This window comes from Salmo salar, chromosome ssa07 (genome assembly GCF_905237065.1).
Source record: "Salmo salar chromosome ssa07, Ssal_v3.1, whole genome shotgun sequence".
Lineage (NCBI taxonomy): Eukaryota > Metazoa > Chordata > Actinopteri > Salmoniformes > Salmonidae > Salmo > Salmo salar.
The window spans coordinates 20286238-20312116 of record NC_059448.1 but is presented as its reverse complement, the minus strand read 5'-3'; the positions used below and the strand labels follow the sequence as shown (position 1 = coordinate 20312116).

General features: G+C 41.4%; 1 protein-coding gene across 1 annotated transcript in view; it reads right to left on the bottom strand.

Annotated features, from left to right (window-relative positions):
* Positions 1 to 25879, bottom strand: part of LOC106608787 (phospholipid-transporting ATPase ABCA1) — a 305836-nt gene that overhangs the window by 53633 nt on the left and 226324 nt on the right. The window contains exons 38-41 of the mRNA XM_014206928.2: positions 18824 to 19001; positions 16622 to 16737; positions 15873 to 16017; positions 5265 to 5388 (exon numbers count right to left, since the gene is read on the bottom strand). Coding sequence (XP_014062403.2) covers positions 5265 to 5388; positions 15873 to 16017; positions 16622 to 16737; positions 18824 to 19001 — 563 coding nt within the window. The remainder of the gene's footprint in view (positions 1 to 5264; positions 5389 to 15872; positions 16018 to 16621; positions 16738 to 18823; positions 19002 to 25879) is intronic.

Below are 25879 nucleotides of genomic sequence, written 5' to 3'. Positions count from 1 at the left end.
GAGGCAGCTGGTCATCGTTGTCTCTAATTGGAGATCATACTTAAGGTGTTTTTCCCACCTGGGTTTGTGGGAGATTGATTTTGAGTTAGTGTATGTTTCACCTCTGCGTCACGGTTTGTTGTTTTTTGTTCTTTAGTTATGTGTATGTATTGCATAGTTTCACAGTGAAAATAAAATGTGGAACGACACACACGGTGCACTTTGGTCCGCTCCTTCCTACGACAACCGTGACAAACATCTGTAGCGTGTTGTCCCCGGAACTCGTCTGAAGGTAACCCATACAAATTAATGGAAGTATGGAGGTAGTTCTGTTCCAACAAAAATAAGGGGTTAAATATGTATGTGTCCAAAAAAACTACAATATTTCCTGAGCTTTCTTATATCTCCAAGACATATTTGTTTTTTGTATTTAACCTATATTTAACATGGCAAGGCAGTTAAGAACAAATTCTTCTTTACAATGACGGCCTACCCCGGCCAAACCCTAATGACGCTGGGCCAATTGTACGCCGCCCTATGGGACTCCCAATCACGGCCGGTTGTGATACAGCCTGGAATCGAACCAGGGTCTGGAGTGATGCATCTAGCACAGAGATGCAGTGCCTTAGACTGCTGCGCCACTCGGGAGCCCTTATGACAGACACTTTCAAACTTTATTCCTTATGATTTATTTTTTGACATTTATGGATGTGTTATTTAATGCGTTTATATGGGTGGTCCTAGTGTAAATGAAGTGCAGCTTATAAAGGCTTCATAAAGCCTTCATAAACACTACATGAATGTGTTACAAATCAGCTATAACAATATGTCATGCTTTATATAGGGTTCATAAATGTGGCATAACTGTGTGACATAACCACCATCAAATGTGACATAAACCTGTGCTTCATAAATGGTGGCATAAGCACAGCTTAATAAAGGTCTTATAAATTGAGGCTTCACAAAGCATTTATAAACCCTATCATGCATCTTAGTAGAGCATTGCAATGCCAGGATAGTGGGTTCGATAGCCGGGACCACACATACATAAAAATGTATTCACAAATGACTGTAAGTTGCTTTGGCTAAAAGCGTCTGATAAATTGTACATAATATTTTATTACTTTAAAACATTTGTAGGATGGCCCAACCTCTTTTCCTCTTGGGTGCATAGTCAATATTGGAACTGACCTCAACCTTCCCCAAAATGCATTGCCGTAGCATGACAGTTTTTGGATTTCCGCATTTGTTCTTGTTTTCCACGTTTTTTCACAATTAGATGTTCTGTGTTAACAACAATGCTTAAACCACTTCAGGGGATGAGTTTTGAGATCTGGGAAAAATCTAAGACACTTAGATTTTTGATTATAGTTGCCTTTGAATTCAGTAAGCATGCCCTGCAATGTTGTTTGGTTAACAGGTTTTCTGTAGCGCAGTAAGCGCGCGTGATGATTGTGTATTCCATATACAGTGATTTGCATTGTGGCCGCCCATGGAATGGGTGGACTAAAAGGCCAGCAGCACACCATATATACATTCCACAGACCCTACTGAGTATTTCCTACAATACTTTTACTCTGGCACCCAGAATTGTTCTTGCGCTAAGCCAATAAGTATTCCATATACAGTGATTCGCATTGGGGGCATTTACTTGATCTTGGAACATAATTTACAACCCAAATGTAATGCAAATTCCAATTAAATATGAACAAATATGAATTATTTTTAATGTTTAGACAATTATTTTTCATATATCATGAAAAAATACAGGTTATTGACACTTTCTACTATTACTAGGGAATTTCCCGAAATTCCGTGACCTGGAAGTACTTTTTTAGTGTTGCTGACGAGACGCTGATCATGTGAAGAGTTCGCAAATCAAATGCCTACTTGTGTTGCCACTGGACAGTGAAAAACAAGTAACTTAACCTTTATTGTCATTTAAATTAGTTTGTAATAGTATAGCCACATCTCATAGTCACATCATGAGATTTGTAAATGAAAGAGGAATATAATAAAACAAATCGAATTTAGTTTCCCATCTACCCATTTAGAGTTTCTGGCGCAGCAAAGAAATGCCTTATCCAGATTATGTGACAAAAGCATTTCCTAACAGACTTGCTAACTTTCTTTGTTGTTACTTTTAAGGTTGGAACAAACATGCAGTACCTCCAGCAGGCAGAGAGGCAAGAACCATTTGTCGGTCAGCTCAGGGTCAAGCTACACTATTCACAGTCCTGTGTAATGTTCAATGTAATTGCATTGCTGGACTTTTAGAAAGTTCATGTATTTGTACAAATAAAAGGAAATGTATGGTTTAAACATGTCTTTAATGTCTATTTTTGAAGCTGTTATTGATAATTCCCTAAGAGTTACTACATTTGTGTTTACATCATTAAGCCTTTATGTATGTGTCATGAATGACCAAAGGTGTCTGACTTTAAATTAAGTACGGCATCATGAGATATAGAGTTTTGTGGATGTGTTATGAATGACTGAAGGTGTCTCACTTCAACTAAGTAATACAGGATACTACATAAAGTGTAAATAAATAGATTATTAACGTTCTGCTGATTTATGAAGGTTCTCTCGTGAGTCACAGTTTTCTGTAGAGTGATTAAGGTATTTAAATGGGTTGATGGACCTGCACAGCTACTGTGTGTGCGTGTGCGTGTGCGTGTGCGTGTGTGTGTGTGTGTGTGTGTGTCAGAAGCAAGATGATTTGGAGTAGTCCAACCTGAGCCTACCGCACCAGGTATTCCTTTTTTTGTTCCCATGCCAGAGAAGAGGGCTTTACAACCTATTGGTGGTGCCAACATTTTGTGGCTGATCATTTAGCTAGAGAGTGGGTGAATGTGTCAAAGACGTGACCAGGCCCAGCACTGCACTGTATGGCTAGTTTTTGTTGTGTACGTGTTTGTGTACTAAGGCACATGTATCTTGGTTCCAGAAGAAAGCCGCTTTCAATTTCTTTATGTTGGGGGCTTTCATCAAGGTAAGTGTTTCTTGGTGTAACGTCATCCCCAGGCTATTGCGCACACAGCACATATAAGCCTGGGATATCAACCATTCAAAGTTGGCCATAGTGGGAGTGACCATAGAATTTTATCAGTGACCTCAATAAGGTATTTGTCATCGTCACTAGTTAACACAGTCAAAAGGTCATAATTATGGCTAAACCATGACTATTTCCACAATACATTTCTTAAACTTTGATTTTAAATCTAAGCCTAACTAATGAAGGCCAAGTTTGATGCGTTGGTCCACCAGTCTTTCCACCTATTTGGGCAAAAGCGTGGAATGAGATTAGGTGTAATGTGAGTAACATGACTTCCGACTATGCCATCCTTCAACACAACATGTCACCCTTTATAAGGCACATGTTTATATTATATTCGACATAGTGGGTTATGTCACATTTGACATTGGTGATTATGTCACACACCTATGCCACATTTATAAACCCTTTATAAAGCATGACATACGGTTATAGATGCTTTGTAACACATTTATGTAGCGCTTATGAAGTCATTATGAAGCCTTTATAAGCTGAACGTAATTTAAAACAGGACCCTATGGGCTATAGTAGTACAGGCCAAATTCTATATTTTTGGGGGATACCTAAAGGGGTCCTACATTTCCAAATCAAATAGCTAAATGATCCATGGTATGACCATCTTAAAACAATTCCATATGTTAGCTCAGTACCCCCCCACCTCTCTCTGCCTCCCTCCCTATCCATCTCTCTCTCAGTCTTAACAGCCTCTATGTTCTAGAGGGATGAAAGACAGAAAACGCTTCCGTTTCTGTCTCATTTTCTCGCAAATAGGCCCTCTCCAGACTAGCTTTTTAAGCTGTGATTGCTTTCCTCTTTACGCTCGCCGCCGCAAATTATTCCTCAAACGGTTATTTCCTGCCAGATCTATTCCTCAGATAAAGCCTTTGCTCCCGCCTTTCATGTGTCTCTCTGTCTCTCAATCTCCCCCGTGTACCTATCCCCTTTCGCTTTCTAGATGTAGCGTTGAGAATGGCGGCCGAGGGCTACGGTCACGTTATTGGTCAAATGTTATCCTATTTGGTAATGATGCAGCAACACTTAAGAGGAGGAGATGTGTTTATTCCTGTAAAGGGTACTGGTAACATACATGGGCCCTATGTGTGAAAGTATGAAGATGCTGTAAAGGCATTGTATAAGTAGAAGACTAAATTAAACGAAGTAGCAAAGCTATTGGCCTTTGGTAAATCCTAAACTCCAAAATGTTTGGTACCAAATGTTCTTACTGTAGAATAGTCAGACCCTTCCTCCCACCTTTTTTATTGTCACCTACAACAATCAACTGTCGAGTTAAATTGTCACGGCTGTCTGAAGAATGGGACCAAGGCGCAGCATGTGTATCGTTCCACATTATATTTTAACTGTGAATCTATGCAAGACATAGAAATAAACTAACGAACAAAACAACAAACCGTGACGAAGAGGTGCAACATACACTTACTCAAAATATTCTCCCACAAAACCTATTGGGAAAAACAACACCTTAAATATGATCTCCAATTAGAGACAACGATGACCAGCTGCCTCTAATTGGAGATCATCCCAAAAAACGACAACATAGAAACACAAAAACTAGAACCCCACATAGAAATACATAAACTAGACAAAACCCCCAACATAGAAAAAATAAACTAGAACCAACATAGACAAATAAACTAGACAAAACCCTCTGTCACGCCCTGACCTACTCTACCATAGAAAAATAAAAGCTTTCTATGGTCAGGACGTGACATAAATATATCTGCCAATTCCCTCCATTTCTTTTTAAGGATATTTAGACAAAAATGTGCAGCAGTGGAAAGTTTGCACCTGTTATTCTATACCGAATCTTGAAAGACAAAACCAAAGCTAAAGCCATGACATTGTCTTTCTTTACACTGCACTGTACTTTCTTTCTTTTCCTTAAATTACTCAGCTTCATTTGACCTTTCATCCTACCACTTAAATGTTATTCCATCTTGCTAGGAGGGAAAAGCTTTGCACTGATGAATCTGATGAGTCACTGATGAATCTTAGTAATATAATATTAAAATGCCACTTTTATCCAAAGCAGTTTACAGTACAGTGAGAGTATATATTAGGATGAAGCCTATGTGATCACTTCAGAAATAGTGTGGCATTATTTCTACTTTTACAGTTTAATCATCATTATTTTGTATTTTTTTCCCCCCAACAATCTACTCCCTATAGTGTGGTATTTAAGCGCAAAGGTGGTGTGGAGGATGCTCACCAAAGCGTTCAAACAAAGTGGCCATGGCCTGGTTCTTGCCCATGTCGATGAGCCCTCGACCCAGACAGAAGTGCGGGAAAATGAGCAGCACCTGCTTCACAATGTCATTGATGTGCGAGATTTTCTGTAAGGTTGGAAAACAAAAAGAAAAACAACAACAACGTATTAGCGTCTCATAAAAGACAAGAAACACAGCAAAACATAAGGGCACATTATGGCATGACATCACATTACAGGGAACCCGCTGTCTGTGTTGCACATGCGGAGGCACGAGTCTGTCGAGTGACCTGAGGGAAGCAGCGGATTTGGAGCTTGCGGTGGCGGGAAAAGAGTGCTCTTGGCATTAAGAGTGTTCCGACACTCCCCAGATAATTAAAGCACATTTTCCGTGCGCGCTCATCAGTGGAGGCACACTGCTTGCTAAATGACATGGAAATTAGCCTTGACTTGTCATTTAGGGCACGCGCTCATTCGGTGATGTCTCCCTCACCCGCGTTACGTGAGGGCAGGAGCAGCTGCTCATACATACAGATACAAACATTCTCATCCCAAGCACTGAGACTTTGAAAGACATACACCTTCCCACTTGCTATAACAGACACATTCACAGGAATGGACTTACGAACACACACACACACACACACACACACACACACACACACACACACACACACACACACACACACACTCTTATTGGCTTTTCATTAGGGCCCTTCCTGATTTAAATACAAATTACAGAAATATATGCAAATCCAATTAATTAGGTGCAGGACAGATGAACATATCAAAGAAAAAAGTAGATACAAACCTAAATGTATTCATGTTTTTCCATATGTCTACTGTGTAATACTTATTGTGATGTTAATGTATTATATGTATTCAATGTAATGGATGTATTGAATTGAGCGGATGTACGAGCCCTCTAGAGTTTATTTAAAAAGGTGTTTCACAGTGGTATATGACGTGACGAAGATCCAACTCGGATCGAAACGTTGTCTTTTTTGTGGGTGTGGTTAAATCACCATGGGAGCATACCAGAGTTGCGGACATTTCCTTTTTCCTCCCTTCCTGATTAAGCCACTCCTCCTGAAATCCCTTCTCCCAGTAGCTATATTGCTGAACGATGGTGCCTTTTAAAACACACAAGCCCTAATTAATTAAATGAAGACAGAATGAAAGATAGCCAGTCTGCACTGAATCTACAACACCGCCAGCGTCGGTTCTCCACATTGCTTTCATTACCGAAGATTCAGGGAATGAGAGAGAGAGAGAGAGAGAGAGAGAGAGAGAGAGAGATGGGGGAGAGTGAATGATATAGATGAAGAGTGCGAAAGAGAAAAGAGAGAAAGAAAGAAAGAAAGAAATACAGTAGATATTGCCACTTCTGTATTTACATGCCGTTCTAAAGCCAGCTTATGCAAAATGCATCTGTTTGGTCTCAGGGTAGTCTTCAAAGACGCTAGCGTACGTTGGGAAAACCATAAATAATTCACTGTTTCCTCCTTTGGTAGACCCAGGGCGAAAAGTGGTATGCGTTGTTTAACACAGTGCAATGTGGAGCGGCAGATGAGAATCACAGATGACACCTTATGTTGTCAGATTTCATCATGGGGATTTGTACTCGCTCTGCAATTTGTTACTGTAGTTTGAGGAATGGCGTCATGAAAAAGGTTTAACCTCTATGGGCTAGGTGGGCTAGGCTTGCGTCCCACCTACGTAACAGCCACTTGCAGCCTGTGGCGCGATTTTCAAAACCTTAAAAATCCTATTACTTCAATTTCTCAAACATATGACTATTTTACAGCTATTTAAAGACAAGACTCTCGTTAATCTAACCACACTGTCCGATTTCAAAAAGGCTTTACAACGAAAGCAAAACATTAGATTATGTCAGCAGAGTACCAAGCCAGAAATAATCAGACACCCATTTTTCAAGCCAGCATATAATGTCACCAAAACCCAGAAGACAGCTAAATGCAGCACTCACCTTTGATGATCTTCATCAGATGACAACCCTAGGACATTATGTTATACAATACATGCATGTTTTGTTCAATCAAGTTCATATTTATATCAAAAACCAGCTTTTTACATTAGCATGTGACGTTCAGAACTAGCATACCCCCCGCAAACTTCCGGGGAATTCGCTAACATTTTACTAAATTACTCACGATAAACGTTCACAAAAAGCATAACAATTATTTTAAGAATTATAGATACAGACCTCCTCTATGCACTCGATATGTCCGATTTTAAAAGAGCTTTTTGGTGAAAGCACATTTTGCAATATTCTAAGTACATAGCCCAGGCATCACGGGCTCGCTATTTAGACACCCGGCAAGTTTAGCACTCACCATAATCATATTTACTATTATAAAAGTTTGATTACCTTTTGTTGTCTTCGTCAGAATGCACACCCAGGACTGCTACTTCAATAACAAATCTTGGTTTGGTCCAAAATAATCCATCGTTATATCCGAATAGCGGCGTTTTGTTCGTGCGTTCCAGACACTATCCGAAATGGTAAAGAAGTGTCGCGCGCATGGCGCATTTCGTGACAATAAAATTCTAAATATTCCATTACCGTACTTCGAAGGATGTCAACCGCTGTTTAAAATCAATTTTTACGCCATTTTTCTCGTAGAAAAGCGATAATATTCCGACAGGGAATCTCCTTTTCGGCAAACAGAGGAAAAAATCACAAAGGCGGGGGCGGTCGGGTCACGCGCATAAACCCAGAGTCCCTTGATCGGCCACTTGAGAAAGGCGACAATGTGTTTCAGCCTGGGGCTGGAATGACGACATTCTGTTTTTTCCCGGGCTCTGAGAGCCTATGGAAGACGTGGGAAGTGTCACGTTAGAGCAGAGATCCTTAGTAAAAGATAGAGATGGAAAAGAATTTCAAGAAATGGTCAGACAGGCCACTTCCTGTAAAGGAATCTCTCAGGTTTTGACCTGCCATTTGAGTTCTGTTATACTCACAGACACCATTCAAACAGTTTTAGAAACTTTAGGGTGTTTTCTATCCATATGTAATAAGTATATGCATATTCTAGTTACTGGGTAGGAGTGGTAACCAGATTAAATCGGGTATGTTTTTTATCCAGCCGTGTCAATACTGCCCCCTAGCCCTAACAGGCTAACTTGGTCCGCAATTCAATCAACTGTAGATAAAGTTAAACCGCGTTGCAGTTCACACGCATTTCTGCTATATTTTTATCCAATGACGTTGTCCACAAAGAGTGTTTGCAGCTAACTCTGAGTTAACACATTCGATATAGTGCAAACATTCACAATTCATTTAGAAGTAAAGTTTTCCTTTATCTGTTATGGATTGAATTGGGGCCTTTGGTCATTGGGGGTAAATAACTCACTACCGTCATCATTAAAATAAAGTTTATTAAGGACTTCATGTATGACTTCTGGGAATACAGCAGTAATGATGTAGCTCAACTTCAAGTAAATATTTTCTCTGCTAACGGCCAAACTTAAGCTACAGGTCAAAGGTTAGAGTTGGAATGTCAATGGTAGTCTATATGCAGCAGTAAATTGAGCATTTCTGCCTGTGAGTAGTTGGGCTGTCCAAGCACTGGCCTAAATTCCCTGCAGGGAAGTATGCATAACGAAAATACCTAATTGATCATGGTGTCAAAGCTAACTCTCAAAAGTCCAGCAATAGGTCTGCCAATTCATCTTTGCCTTTTTCAACTTTTACACGTTTTCCTCAAGGACTTAAGGTCACGCAGGCCAACAAAACGTCAAGCATGAGATCCTGGCCATCCATATAATGTATTACTTAGCTACCTTTTATTGTCAACGCTAAGAAGCTCAATTTGAATATATCTGGTCATATCAACACATACTGGACGCACTCCCACTCAACTACATTTGAAAAAGTTATTAATCATAGTCAAACTACAATCCCTTGAGTAAAGTCTTAGAATGTAAAGCTGGAATCAAGCAAAGGAGCTGGCAAGAAGCTGGCATAAGGCTAAAAGAGCCTAAAGTTAGAAACATAAGTGAATTGGAAAAACTGGAATAATAAAAGCAAACCAATGACCTTGTACAGCCAGGGCCCATTTGTCATCAAGAAGAATGTGAAGGAATAGAGACCTAATTCGAGATCAATACGTGAAATAACAGATCTTCTCTCGACTGGGTGTTCATCAAGGAGATCTAAGAAGCTCTTAGGCGATGATGAAATGCGTGACAATTTTCTTCAAAGTTTGTGCTATATGCCCATAAATCATCTCCAAATGGGTTCTGAAGTGAAAAAATCTCCAAGGCTCTAGTCTGACCCATATTGCTTTAGTGTTCATATTCCCCTAGCATCGCCTTCATCTTGACCGGAGGGACTTACAAAAAGGAATATATATATACACACACACACACGTCTGAAAGAGTTTTGGGGAGGGCGACCATTAGCCAATTTCTCAAACTAGATGTGTTAACGTTAAAGGGAAACTTCATAATCAGTAATGCACATCCAAAATAGAATGTAACATTGTATACACAAAACACTATATTATCCTCAAAAAGAGGTAGACAGCAGTACACGCTGTTAGGAATACAAATATTTATGTATTTAATACCCCCCCAACCACCCACTCACTCACCCACCCCACCCACACAGTACAATTAAACGGCAATTCCCTGGGAGAGTAGACAAGTTCCAGACATAATGCCCAGCATAGCAATTCCAAAACAGAGTACAAAGGGTCATGACACGGCAGAACTAATACAGCCCCATCGACTGCCCCCCTCCTGAATCACTCAGGCCCCCAACCAGGCCAGATCCATTTAGGTGCCCAACCGGCTTGTCTGAGTGGCTAGCGGCTGGGCTATTGACTCAAACACTGTCTCATGCATACAAGGCAGACTGCGATAGATGCGATCCACAGGGAGCTGAGAAAACTCCCATGCTACCTCGCTCAGTCTCCAGATAAAACTGGGACGTAAAGTAATATATGTGCTGCTGCAGCCATGCTTTGCTTTTCCCTCCAGTTTTGGCTATTTTTACTCCTTCCCTCTAGACTACCAAACATCTTCCCATAGCGGGGAGCTTGGTGTATTAACTTTGACCTTCAGTGGAGAAATACAACAAAGAATGAAGACAACTTCAACTTTGCTGTTCCCGTTTTGGCTATCATCGCAGCGCAGGGTGGACGAGATAGAATGAAGGTGTGGAAATAGAGACGACGGAGAAAGATGGAGCTGTCAGATATCTCTCTACAACCTGCCGCGGTGAACTGGGGCGTGGTCTTGTGTGTTCTTATCTACGGCAGCCATTTTGGCTCCTCTGTTCATCCAGTTTATCAGAACAGAACAGAGGAACAGAGGAAATGTGGAAACCACCAACATCCCAGCATGTCACAGCCCATTTTTCCCAGGTGATTCAACAGTGACAGTTGACTGGTAGGATAAGTGATGCATCAGCCCCGGCTTGTGGCCACCTACTGGGCTCTTATCTGCTTTTACATCCCCAGGAGTGATAGCTGGGCTGTCATTGTCCCCCATCGGCAATGTCTCAATTGACCCGGAGAGCTACACTACACAGCAGGCTTTCTAATACACTAGGAAAATGCCCTTGACAAGGAAGAGCGCGGTAGGTCACTTGCCAGATTGGCAGCGACCGGCATGCATTCCATTATTATATTGCCAGAGCCCCTTAGGAATATGATTTTCCAGAACAATACCGATAAATATATGGGAAAACAAGTCACAACAAAAAGATGACTGTTTGATGGGGAGGTTGCCAGCGAACAGACAAACAAAAAACAAACCGATGATGAACGACGGCAATGACGATAATGAAATCGCTATGCAAATGAGTTTGTCTCATTATGTAAAAAGGAAGACAGCCAACATTAAGCTGTGTCTGAGAAACCAGAGAGAGTGGAAAGAAGATGAATGTTCAAAGGACATTAGCGTATGACAAAGCTAGGTTTCCATCCAATTGGCGACAGATCTTCCCACCAGTGATGTGTTTCCACCAAATGGACTTGTTGCGGATAAAAACCAGTGCGTGATGACGTAGTGCACATAAAATGTACTTTTTTGCTTCAATGTGTTTCCATCGCATTTTCCACTCTCCCGATAGTTTTGTCACAAAAACTGTTGCATTAAATAGCAAATTCCCCTATTCTGGTCTTGGCATGTGCGCTCTAGCCAACAGCTCGCAGATAATGTGCCGGTAGGCTGTGCGTGTAAGCTAGTCTACATGATGAGATTCACAGGAGGTTGGTGGAGGATGGGCTCGTGGTAAAGGCTGGAGCGGAATAAGTGCATGGGCATCAAATATACTGAACAAAAATATCAATGCAACATGCAACAATTTCAAAGATTTTACTGAGTTACAATTCATATAAGGAAATCATCCAATTGAAAGAAATTCATTAGGCCCTAATCTATGGATTTCACATGACTGGGAATACAGATATGCATCTGTTGTTCACAGATATATAAAAAAAGGTAGGGGCATGGATCAGAAAACCAGTCAGTATCTGGTGTGACCACCATTTGCCTCATGCAGCGCGAAACATCTCCTTGGCATAGAGTTGATCAGGCTGTCGATTGTAGTCTGTGGAATGTTGTCCCACTCATCAATAGCTGTGCGAAGTTGCTCGGTATAAGCGGGAACTGGAATATGCTGCGTAGACGTCGATCCAGAGCATCCCAAACGTGCTCAATGGCTGATATGTCTGGTGAGTATTTAGGCCATAGAATTTTCAGATTCCAGGAATTGTTTACAGATCCTTGAGAAAGGGGTCCGTGCATTATCATGCTAAAACATGAGGTGAAGGCGGCGGATGAATGGACAACAATGGGCCTTAGGATCTCTTCACGGCATCTCTGTGCATTCAAAATGCCATTGATAAAAAAAGCAATTGTGTTCATTGTCCGTAGCTTATGCCTGCACACACCATAACCCCACCACCACCATGGGGCACTCTGTTCACATTGACATCAGGAGTTTCCTAGCCATGGACCCAAAATATCAATGTTTTGTTCCCCGAGCCACTTAGTTATCACTTTTGCCTTATGGCAAGGTGCTCCATCATGCTGGAAAAGGCATTATTCGTCACTAAACTGTTCCTGGATTGTTGGGAGAAGTTGCTCTCGGAGGATGTGTTGGTACCATTCTTTATTCATGGCTGTGTTCTTAGGCAAAATTGTGAGTGAGCCCACTCCCTTGGCTGAGAAGCAACCCCACACATGAATGGTCTCAGGATGCTTTACTGTTGGCATGACACAGGACTGATGGTAGCGCTCACCTTGTCTTCTCCGGACAAGCTTTTTTCCGGATGCCCCAAACAATTTGAAAGGGGATTCATCAGAGAAAATGACTTTACCCCAGTCCTCAGCAGTCCAATCCCTGTACCTTTTGCAGAATATCAGTCTGTCCCTGATGTTTTTCCTGGAGAGAAGTGGCTTCTTTGCTGCCCTTCTTGACACCAGGCCATCCTCCAAAAGTCTTCAGCTCACTGTGCGTGCAGATGCACTCACACCTGCCTGCTGCCATTCCTGAGCAAGCTCTGTACTGCTGGTGCCCGATCCCGCAGCTGAATCAACTTTAGGAGACGGTTCTGGCGCTTGCTGGACTTTCTTGGGCGCCCTGAAGCCTTCTTCACAACATTTGAACCGCTCTCCTTGAAGTTCTTGATGATCTGATTAATGGTTGATTTAGGTGCAATCTTACTGGCAGCAATATCCTTGCCTGTGAAGCCCTTTTTGTGCAAAGCAATGAAGATGGCACATGTTTCCTTGCAGGTAACCATAATTGACAGAGGAAGAACAATGATTCCAAGCACCACCCTCCTTTTGAAGCTTCCAGTCTGTTATTCGAACTCAATCAGCATGACAGAGTGATCTCCAGCCTTGTCCTCGTCAACACTCACACCTGTGTTAATGAGAGAATCACTGACATGATGTCAGCTGGTCCTTTTGTGGCAGGGCTGAAATGCAGTGGACATGTTTTGGGGGGGGATTCAGTTCATTTGCATGGCATTGAGGGACTTTGCAATTCATTGCAATTCATCGGCTCACTCTTTATAACATTCTGGAGTATATGCAAATTGCCATCATACGAACTCAGGCAGCAGACTTTGGGAAAATTAATATTTGTGTCATCTCAAAACTTTTGGCCACGACTGTACTTGCACATTCATCTTCTGCACATCTATCACTCCAGTGTTTAATTGGTATATTGTAATTACTTCGCCACCATGGCCTATTTATTGCCTTACCTCCCTTATCTTACCTCATTTGCACACACTGTATATAGACTTTTTCTACTGTATTATTGACTGTATGTTTGTTTATTCCATGTGTAACTCTGTGTTGTTGTATGTGTCGAAATGCTTTGCTTTGTCTTGGCCAGGTCGCAGTTGTAAATGAGAACTTTTTCCCAATTAGCCTAGCTGGTTAAATAAAGGTGAAATAAATAAAAAACATGTTGCGTTTATATTTTTGGTGTCCGTGTGTTTGATGCCATTCTATTCGCTTCGTTCCAGCCATTATTATGAGCCATCCTCCCCTGAGCAGCCTCCACTGATGAGATTATTATGGATAAGAGCGAGAATATTTTGGGGGGTCAATTGTCAGTAAAGCATCGATCAAAAATAAATAAGTAAACTTTTCGATCATGTCATCAGAATCAGACCCTCAATATTTATTGGAAAGGAGCATCAAGATCACTGTGCACTTTCACTACCCTGTGAAGTTCATCAGGTTATCTGTAGCCTAATAAACTGCATGCTTTCCCTTGTCGTAGTGGGAGGAGCACACACCATATCGTCGAGATATATTACTTCGATATGATGGTTATTATGTCCATATTTGTGCATAAAGGCATTTCCACCACCATTTCTCACATAATTAATTTTACCGACACAAAAAGATCCCACCATTATCTGTTGGCATTTATAAAATCTACAGAAACTTCCTGTTTCCATCACAGCTGTCATGATTTTTTTTATATACGGTATGACTTTACCCGCATAAAAACTGTGTGTGGAAACATGGATAGTGATGCTAAAATTTGCTCAGTTTGGAGTGGAGATTAGAGTTAGCTGACATTTGAAGCAGAAGCTCAGATGGGGGAACCTGATATTGCAATTTGTCAGAGTGAAGTCGCACACACATGCACAAGCACGCATGTACACTCTCTTATGCACACACACGCACGAGCACGCATGCACTCTCTCTCACACTCACTCACGCATTGCCCACATGCGTGCACACACAAACTCTCACACACACACAAACTGTGGCAAAGGAAAATAATTAGCACATTTCATTTACCTGAACATGAAAAAGACACTCGCATGAAAATCTACAATTGTGAATTAAAGTGGAAGGTATTATAATTAAATCAATTGCCAGGTTCAAAGTCACAAATTGCATCTTAATTTAGCATTTAAAGGCAGCAAAGTATGATGTTACCAAAAAAATAAGACATTGAACACCAATGTCAGTCAAGACTGTTAACTGTTCTTTACTCACTTTTACCCATTATGTAGCAGCCCACATTAATACAAGTTGTTTCTTAGTTTTACTTTTATATATAATGTGGTTCATTCCTTATATAAAAAGGTGAGGACAACTTAGAAACTATACTTGTATGATTGTGTAGGTTAACACATTTTGGTTCCAGCTTATGAGTTCCAGCTTATAAAGAACAGCTAAACTAAGTAAATTGCATCCTTAGAAGAAATGCTTGTAATTCAGTCTAAACACAAGTAAACATGACAAAAACGTTGACTTCCACAGACTGAGAAGTGGCATCTCTCTCTCTCTCTCTACTTCCCTCATTGTTTCCATCTATCTTTTTAACACTCTCTCAAGTTCTGTCTTTTTCTCTTGCTTGCTTTCTTTATTTATTTTGTCTCCGTCTTTGTATTTTGATTCTCCCGGGAGAAAGGGAAGCTTTTGGTATAAATGAACGCTCATTGAAAGATGCATGAAGCACATTCTCCGAAGACACAATCCTAACTTCACAATTAAAGATAAAAGAGAATTGAAAAATACCACCTTTGAAAGTCATTGAGTGGGTAAAAAGTGAAAAAGTCATTCCTGGAGGAAAAGCTCCTTCCTTGCACACGTTGAAAGCCTATCCAAGAATACACTGCGGTATAGCGAGGACGGGGATCAGTTAGCTAGTCAAAAAATGACATCTTCCTGATATATTAGTCGATTGAGCAATCGTTTCTTTGATAAAACATGTGTACTTTTCCCCCAGTATGTATGGTGTGCATATTAGGCTCCCTGGGCTCCCGGGTGGCGCTGCTGTCTAAGGAATTGCATCTCAGTGCTAGAGGCGTCACTACAGAGACCCTGGTTCGAATCCAGGCTGTATCACAACCGGCCATGATTGGGAGTCCAATAGGGCGGCGCACATGTGGCCCAGCGTCGTCCGGGTTTGGCCGGTGTAGGCCGTCATTGTAAATAAGAATTTGTTATTGACTGACTTGCGTAGTTAAATAAAATAAAATTAGGACAGCCTCACAGTCAAAAGGACAGTGACACCTACACCTTGTTACACTGAAGCTCTTAATATGGACACTGTACATTTGACGATTTAGGAAAGCGGCAACCCGCACCACCTACATCATCATCGAACAGCTCCATGACGAAGGTGGCCAAGCTGCCATTGATACCGATGAAGAGGTTGACGCAGGTCAGCACCACGTAGGCCGTGCTGGGGACACTGAAGATAAACGAGGCTGGGTACATCATGGGTGTGATAGACCACCTGAAAATACAGACGGTTACATGAACAGAAGCGTAATTGTTCATATTTTACTATTTAAACAGTACAATAGGTAAGGAGATAGGGGGAGATATATGAAGAGGGGTATACAGACATGGAGGGGTCAGAACGAACTCCGGGAAGAGGCTTCATTTCACCATAAAATGCATTGACTGTGGCATACTATGTGGAAAATGGGTGAATTGGAATTGAACAGTACTCAAATATTATTTGTAGGTTGCATGAGATGTTTGCTGACTACACACTACACTGAGTATACAAAACATTAAGAACACCTGCTCTTTTCATGACATAGACTGTCCAGGTGAATCCAGGTGAAAGCTATGATCCCTTATTGATGTCACTTGTTAAATCCACTTCAAATCAGTGTAGATGAAGGGGAGGAGACAGGTTAAAGAAGGATTTCTAAACCTTGAGACAATTGAGACATGGATTGTGTATGTATGCCATTCAGAGGGTGGATTTTAACGTGAATCTACATTGTTCCATATAAACATTACATCCATAGTCCAGTTTTTTCTTAAAACTTCTTTGAACTGGGTAAGTCAGCACATAAAAATATGGATATCATTTTGGTGCTACTTACCCATACATTACAAGTAGCCAAATCAAAGCTGGTAGGTTTGGAGGGGACACATAGGCTTTTTGTTGGAAGCACAGGAAGATGACGATGACTATTAGACACGGGACTATGTAGTTACACTGTAATAAAGAACATAACTACATGTTAGACCATATAATTACACTGTAATAAACAACATAACTACTTGTTAGACCATATAATTACACTGTAATAACACTGTAATAAAGAACATAACTACTTGTTAGACTATGTAGTTACACTGTAATAAACATAACCACTTGTTAGACCATATAATTACATTGTAATAAAGAACATAACCACTTGTTAGACCATATAATTACATTGTAATAAAGAACATAACCACTTGTTAGACCATATAATTACATTGTAATAAAGAACAACCACTTGTTAGACCATATAATTACATTGTAATAAAGAACATAACCACTTGTTAGACCATATAATTACATTGTAATAAAGAACATAACCACTTGTTAGACCATATAATTACACTGTAATAACACTGTAATAAAGAACATAACCACTTATTAGACCATATAATTACACTGTAATAAAGAACATAACCACTTATTAGACTATGTAGTTACACTGTAAAAATTTTTTTTAAAAAAGCACACATAACCCTGTATTAAGCATTTTATCACTTCGCGGGGAGTTCTGGGAAGGTAACATCTAAGCGTATAATGTCATTACTACATAATTATAATGATGCCCAGACATATCAGGCTAAGGTCCCTCTCTCTGAAAGAAAGAAGAAGATGATGATGATGAAGATGTTGAACTCAGAAAATTTTGAAATCTATAGATTAGGTTTTAATTAGCTTTCCAAGCTTCCCCTCTTTCATTTGCTAATTAACAAGAGAGCAATCTATTCCCCTTCATAGGAGGACATGAGTCTGTGGCTGGCCTGACTGAAAAAATCGAAAGAAAGCCATCTCACAATTTACCAAAGCGTAGTATAAAATAATATAAATATTCTATCTGAAGGCTTACAATCATGATATTGGATGAAGAATTGCTAAATACTGCAATTGGCATGATGAATATGTGTGAAGACAAAAATAACAGAAACCTATGTGATTTTTAAACTTCTACTCCACATTTCCCACTCTGTGCCCTAAGGCTTCAACACTACTTAGGAGGCACTTTACACAGTCTTATAATGCAATTAAATCCATGAGCCCGATTACAAAACCTTAACAGCAAAACTCTGCAATACCATTCCTTTAAAGATTTTTCGGCACCATAAAATATTACAATTGTTGGGAAAATGGTCAATGGAAATGGCAATGCTAACTGCTCCTAGCCAAAACCTTTCGGCTGCCTGCATAATAACATTTCTCTTCCACTTCGTCAGCATTCATCAACAGATAATTTGTTTGCACGGCTAGTAGTGCTGAGCTATTGCCTCCCATCTTCTCTAAGTTACCTGAAATAATGTTTACCGCTATTAAGCCTGAGGGAAAGTATCAACATTGTACCACTTTGCATCACTGTTTGCCAGTGTCAATAATTCAGCGCTGGTCAATAACAGTTACTCAGGCCTGGGCTTTTTAACAGCCATTGCGATCAAAAGTATATTTACCATTATTGCTGCTGATGAGTATTTGTTTGATTCAGCCACTAGGATTATGTATCCTTATCCAAACCTACTTACTGAGGATATCTTAATATGGACACCTTAAATGGCTATTTAAAATGCATAATGTGGCACTGACAGAAAGTTTGCTGGATTATTTGACACACGCCTCACTTGTGACCTTATATCTATCCCTCTGAATTCAAGTGAAATCACCACTCTACCAATTACAACATCCAGAAAGAATTTGGTTGGGGTTTCGATACTTTTATTTGGGGTTTGTGCTTGTCCATCCCTTCCTCACAGTCTCATTAAGTATTGATCACTCATTAGGTGTGAAATGGCAGGAAACCAGGGGGTTGCTGACATCACAATCTCAGGTGCCACCTACTGCCATTGTGCCCTTGAGCAAGGTACTTAATACCTAATGTGTTCCAGGGGCACTGCTCAGAGGCTGACCCTGTGCTGCTTCCAGCCTTTCGTGTGTGTATGAGTGTTGTCCGGGGGGCTGGGAATTACATAAAACAGCAGAAATACACATTTCCGATTATCATTGGAAATACAGTTGAATTCTGTAATTATTTTACTTCATGAAAATAACCTACTATATCCCAGGCGAAGTTGGCGACCCAATAGACGGCCGGGTTGACGCCGCTGACAAACTGCAAGTGCTTGGCTCTGTTGACGCGCTCCTGGATGAGGAAGAGGACGAAGCTCGCTGGGATAAAGGACATGGCGAAGATGACACAGATGGACACCACCACATCGGTGGAGGTGGCAGCCCTGAAGAAGGAGAAAGAAAGCAGGAAGTTGAGTACAGGTTTGATCCTAGCATGATCAATAGGTCTGGTTGATAATTGACTGGAGAAGGGTCGATTGCTTTAAAGGGAAAGGTTAGTATTTTACAACTCAATGTTAGATGGTAACCAAATCACATATGATGGTTTTTCTTTAAACATCGCCTAACTTTAGCAAACACTAGCTAAAAATTCATTTATGTGATTGTGGCAAAAAAATTGACAAATCACCTATAAGTAAGGTCCAACCAAATAAATGAGCTAATTTCAGTTGATTTTTATGCTCCCATCCTTTCCATAAAATATTAGCTACAGGTAGCTAATGTAAAGTAAAGTTTTCAAGAGGCTGTTTGAATTACAGTTTCTCCTGGCCCAAAGACTACTTTCAGTGTGAGGACCCATTTAACATAAAGTTATAAAATACTGAACTTCCCCTTTGAGAGTGATTGATTTTGCTACTATCGATCCATCAATCAATCTTTCAATGTATTCATTACCCTTTTACATCTTCAGTCATGTACTCTACAGTAACCTAACAGAGCAGTCGAAAACAACCAAAAAAGATTCAGTGTACTGATGCACCTGGTGTGTGAACAGCTTGTTTTTATCCTAAAATCCTTTATATGTAATTATTTTCCATGTGTTCCCATGATGCAGTCACCACATACAAAATTGGATTTCACTTTTTTTTCTCCATTCCCATTACAGGCGGCCGGTGGCACCTTAATTGGGGAGTACAGTCTCATAGTAATGTCTGGAATGGAATAAATGGAATGGTATCAAACATAAGAAAACATGGTTTCCATGTTTGATACCGTTACATTTACTCCATTTCAGATATTATCATGAGCCGTTCTCGCCTCAGCAGCCCCTTGTGACTTCCATGATAGATGAAGGACTCACTAGAATTAGCCAACATAAGAGAAAAACTGAGAACACACTTGAAACCCATATACTTCCTTTACTAACAAACCAGAAGCAGAGGCCACCCAGACCTTTACCGCTGACAATTAGTCCTAACATGGGTGGAGCCAGATTGGGTCACAGCTGGAAAATGGAGAAAAAAAATCCAGTTCTAGAGCAATGTTATTAAGAACATTGGATGCATTCCAAATCGCACCCTATTCTCAATACAGTGAACTACTTTTGACTGGAGCCCTATGGGCCCTTGTCAAACGTAGTGCACTATATAGGGAATAGGGTGCCATTTGGGACACAGGCATTGTCCAGGGATCTGAGGCCTATGTCCACATTGCCCTGAGGGTCTATAGACGGAGGATAGGTCAGGGGGCCTTTTTGGTGGAAGTAAGCCTCACAACTTTTCCAGGTGTTAAGTTGCATTCTGAGTGAAATCTCACACTTTCTGCACCAGTCGTGTAATCCCACTGGGCACACACTGGTTGAATCAACGTTGTTTCCATATCATTTCAATGAAATGACATTGAACCAACGTGGGAAAGACGTTGAATTTACACCTGTGCCCAGTTACACCTTGCCTTTGACATGGATTGAATGCTACTGAAATATTTGTCCTATACTTTAATTGCTCTGGATAAGAGTATTGAAACGCATTGAAAAAGTGTTTGTCCTATATCTTGGAGAAATAAGAAAGCTCAGTAAATATACAGTGGGGGAAAAAAGTATTTGATCCCCTGCTGATTTTGTACGTTTGCCCACTGACAAAGGAAGGATCAGTCTATAATTTTAATGGCAGGTTTATTTGAACAGTGAGAGACAAAATAACAACAAAAATATCCAGAAAAACGCATGTCAGAAATGTTATAAATTGATTTGCATTTTAATGAGGGAAATAAGTATTTGACCCCCTCTCAATCAGAAAGATTTCTGGCTCCCAGGTGTCTTTTATACAGGTAACGAGCTGAGATTAGGAGCACTCTCTTAAAGGGAGTGCTCCTAATCTCAGCTTGTTACCTGTAAAAAAGACACCTGTCCACAGAAGCAATCAATCAATTAGATTCCAAACTCTCCACCATAGCCAAGACCAAAGAGCTCTCCAAGGATGTCAGGGACAAGATTGTAGACCTACACAAGGCTGGAATGGGCTACCAAACCATCGCCAAGCAGCTTGGTGAGAAGGTGACAACATTTGGTGCGATTATTCGCAAATGGAAGAAACAAAAAAAAACTGTCAATCTCCCTCGGCCTGGGGCTCCATGCAAGATCTCACCTCGTGGAGTTGCAATGATCATGAGAACGGTGAGGAATCAGCCCAGAACTACACGGGAGGATCTTGTCAATGATCTCAAGGCAGCTGGGACCATAGTCACCAAGAAAACAATTGGTAACACACTACGCCGTGAAGGACTGAAATCCTGCAGCGCCCGCAAGGTCCACCTGCTCAAGAATACATATACATGCCCGTCTGAAGTTTGCCAATGAACATCTGAATGACTCAGAGGACAACTGGTGAAAGTGTTGTGGTCAGATGAGACCAAAATGGAGCTCTTTGACATCAACTCAACTCGCCGTGTTTGGAGGAGGAGGAATGCTGCCTATGACCCCAAGAACACCATCTCCACTGTCAAACATGGAGGTGGAAACATTATGCTTTGGGGGTGTTTTTCTGCTAAGGGGACAGGACAACTTCACTGCATCAAAGGGACGATGGACGGGGCCATGTACTGTCAAATCTTGGGTGAGAACATCCTTCCCTCAGCCAGGGCATTGAAAATGGGTCGTGGATGGGTCATTCAGCATGTCAATGACCCAAAACACACGGCCAAGGCAACAAAGGAGTGGCTCAAGAAGAAGCACATTAAGGTCCTGGAGTGGCCTGCAGCAAAGCACCACCACAACATGATGCTGCCACCCCCGTGCTTCACGGTTGGGATGGTGTTCTTCGGCTTGCAAGCATCCCTCTTTTTCCTCCAAACATAACAATGGTCAATATGGCCAAACAGTTCTATTTTTGTTTCATCAGACAAGAGGACATTTCTCCAAAATGTACGATCTTTGTCCCCATGTGCAGTTGCAAACCGTAGTGTGGCTTTTTTATGGCGGTTTTGGAGCAGTGGCTTCTTCCTTGCTGAGCGGCCTTTCAGGTTATGTTGATATAGGACTTGTTTTACTGTGGATATAGATAGTTTTGTACCCGTTTCCTCCAGCATCTTCACAAGGTCTTTTGCTGTTGTACTGGTATTGATTTGCACCAAAGTATGTTCATCTCTAGGAGACAGAACGCGTCTCCTTCCTGAGTGGTATGACGACTGCATGGTCCCATGGTGTTTATACTTGCGTACTATTGTTTGTACAGATGAACGTGGTACCTTCAGGCATTTGGAAATTGCTCCCAAGGATGAACAAGACTTGTGGAGGTCTACAATGTATTTTCAGAGGTCTTGACTGATTTCTTTTGATTTTCCCATGACGTCAAGCAAAGAGGCACTGAGTTTGAAGGTAGGCCTTGAAATACATGCACAGGTACACCTCCAATTGACTCAATGATGTCAATTGGCCTATCAGAAGCTTCTAAAGCCATGACATCATTTTCTGGAATTTTCCAAGCTGTTTAAAGGCACAGTCAACTTAGTGTATGTAAACTTCTGACCCACTGGAATTGTGATACAGTGAATTATCTGTCTGTAAACAATTGTTGGAAAAATTATTTGTGTCATGGACAAAGTAGATGTCCTAACCAACTTGCCAAAACTATAGTTTGTTAACAAGAAAATTGTGGAGTGGTTGAAAAATGAGTTTTAATGACTCCAACCTAAGTGTATGTAAACTTCCAACTTCAACTGTATTACTAAAATGTACTAAAATGTCTAAGTGTTATTAGACAAGTTTCTTGTGGTTTAATTTATAATAAAAATATGTCCAGTTGGAGAAATGGTATGTATGATCTACTGTAAATTATAAGTTGATATATTAGCTATGTGCTTGTTACCAATAGGATGACTCAATTTGACTGAATTCTCTGTTTGAAACGCAATCAGGCAAAACTACAAAAAACTTTTCAGAGAAGCAATGCTTATTCATCTTGGAAATTCTATTTTTTCTCCCCATATCTTGTGATATCCAATTGTTAGTTACAGTCTTGTCCCATCGCTGCAACTCCCGTATGGACTCGGGAGAGGCGAAGGTCGAGAGCCATGTGTCCTCCGAAACACGGCCCTGCCAAGCCACACTGCTTCTTGACACACTGCTCGCTTACCCTGGAAGTCAGCCGCACCAATGTGTCGGAGGAAACACCGTAGAACTGGAGACAGTGCCAGCGTGCATGTGCCCGGCCCGCCACAGGAGTCCCTAGAGCACAATGGGACAATGACATCCCGGCTGGCCAAACCCTTCCCTAACCCGGACGACACTGGGCCAATTGTGCGCCGCCTCATGGGTCTCCCGGTCACGGCCGGCTGCGACACAACCTGGGATCAAACCCGGGTCTGTAGTGACGCCTCAAGTACTGCGGTGCAGTGCCTTAGACCGCTGCGCCACTCGGGAGGCCTCATCTTGTAAATTCTTGATCCACCATGCGGTTGGAATATCATTCACCCAGCTAAAGACTACCTAATCCTAACCCTAAAACTAACCCTAGCTCCTAACCTTAACGCTTAACATAATTCTAACCCCAACACTAAATCCCCTAGAAATAGCATTTGACTTTGTGGGGACCAACAAAATTTCACCATTTGGTCAAATTTCTGTTTGTTTCCAAGTCCCCACAAGAATAGTTAAACATGTCCACACACACACACACACACACACACACACACACACACACACACACACACACACACACACACACACACACACACACACACACACACACACACACGCGCACACAAGCACACGCCCACGCACGCACGCATACACACACACACACACACACACACACACACACGCACATGTGTTTATATCACCTACTGGGGACACCTGTTCTCACACCACATTCTGGGGACACCACTATCCTGACAACGAAAATATAAAAAAATTGAAAAAAATCTATAATGAATACACCCCTTCAAATGTAATTGATTAATTGAAATAAGGGTAGATGACATTGTGGGGACTGGGAAGGTTAACAATGTGGGGACCCAAGAGGAAACTCCTTATTTGGCGTCAACAGGAAGTCCCATCTGGGCACCAAGTTCCGACCAACTAGTACCATCTGGGGACAATAGTGTAGGCTATTGTTTAGGGCACAAAGGGATGGATTCTAATCTAGATAAATTTGAATTGCTTGTCGTTCAGCATATCAGTACCCACTAGAGAATGTTGCTGGGCGTTTCCTTTAGCATATGCATCAGATGCATATCAACCTGCAAGGTGTTCAAACATGCTTGATAAATAAATGCTTTATAAATAGTGCATAAACTATTGTAAATGATTAATTGCATAAAAGAAATGTACAGTGTAATCCATTTGATCACACACACACACACACACACACACACCTCCTCCCTTCCGCCCTACCAATCTCTCGCCAGACTACCTGCTAGGTAATTAACATATTAAATAAGTCGCGCCGCGCTGCCTCAACATTCATCAGTGCGGGCTGGACAAAATTAGGATGCGAAACATGAAATCATTTACGCAGTGGGTGCCGCCCAACTTTCAGCAGTTTTCAACAGGTTTATCTAGACCTCGCTCGCCGGGGCCGAGGATTGTTTGAGGCAAGTGATTGGCTAATGAGGTAACCCTGAACAAGGACTAGCGGCTAATCACTGTGAGGGGACATGCACCCTGCTAATAAAGTAATAAACAGTATAGTAGTGGAGAGCATTTAATGTGCCTGGTCGTTCCAGGTGTTTTTGCCTAAGGTCTAGAGTGAGGTGCAGCTTCAAACATTGAGGTGTGGAGGGGAGTTAGAAAACCATAATGAAGTAGTCAAATAATAGTCTACCTTTGAATTGTTTGAGTAAATCATTTTCCAGCCAGTATGTGTAGCCATAATGCAGAAATTGATAAATATACATGGCAAAGGATTCTTCTTTTCAACTCGCAGGAAAACCAAATACCTGCTCTGAAGATGGTACATGAATCCCTTAATGTCAAGCTGTTTTATTAATGGACATGGGAGATTTGGTGACTGAACAGGTCTCTCTCTGATTCACTGAAGACCTAGCAAGCTCCAGGTCACAGAGACCCACCATGGTGATTCACCTTTTTTCCCCAAGATGGCATAGCAGTCAGACGTCCTTTGTCCTCCTCTTGTCATGTCCCGTATATATATACTGCTCAAAAAAATAAAGGGAACACTAAAATAACACATCCTAGATCTGAATGAATGAAATAATCTTATTAAATACTTTTTTCTTTACATAGTTGAATGTGCTGACAACAAAATCACACAAAAATAATCAATGGAAATCCAATTTATCAACCCATGGAGGTCTGGATTTGGAGTCACACTCAAAATTAAAGTGGAAAACCACACTACAGGCTGATCCAACTTTGATGTAATGTCCTTAAAACAAGTCAAAATGAGGCTCATCCACGTGCCTGTATGACCTCCCTACAATGCCTGGGCATGCTCCTGATGAGGTGGCAGATGGTCTCCTGAGAGATCTCCTCCCAGACCTGGACTAAAGCATCCGCCAACTCCTGGACAGTCTGTGGTGCAACGTGGCGTTGGTGGATGGAGCGAGACATGATGTCCCAGATGTGCTCAATTGGATTCAGGTCTGGGGAACGGGCGGTCCAGTCCATAGCATCAATGCCTTCCTCTTGCAGGAACTGCTGACACACTCCAGCCACATGAGGTCTAGCATTGTCTTGCATTAGGAGGAACCCAGGGCCATCCGCACCAGCATATGGTCTCACAAGGGGTCTGAGGATCTCATCTCGGTACCTAATGGCAGTCAGGCTACCTCTGGCGAGCACATGGAGGGCTGTGCGGCCCCC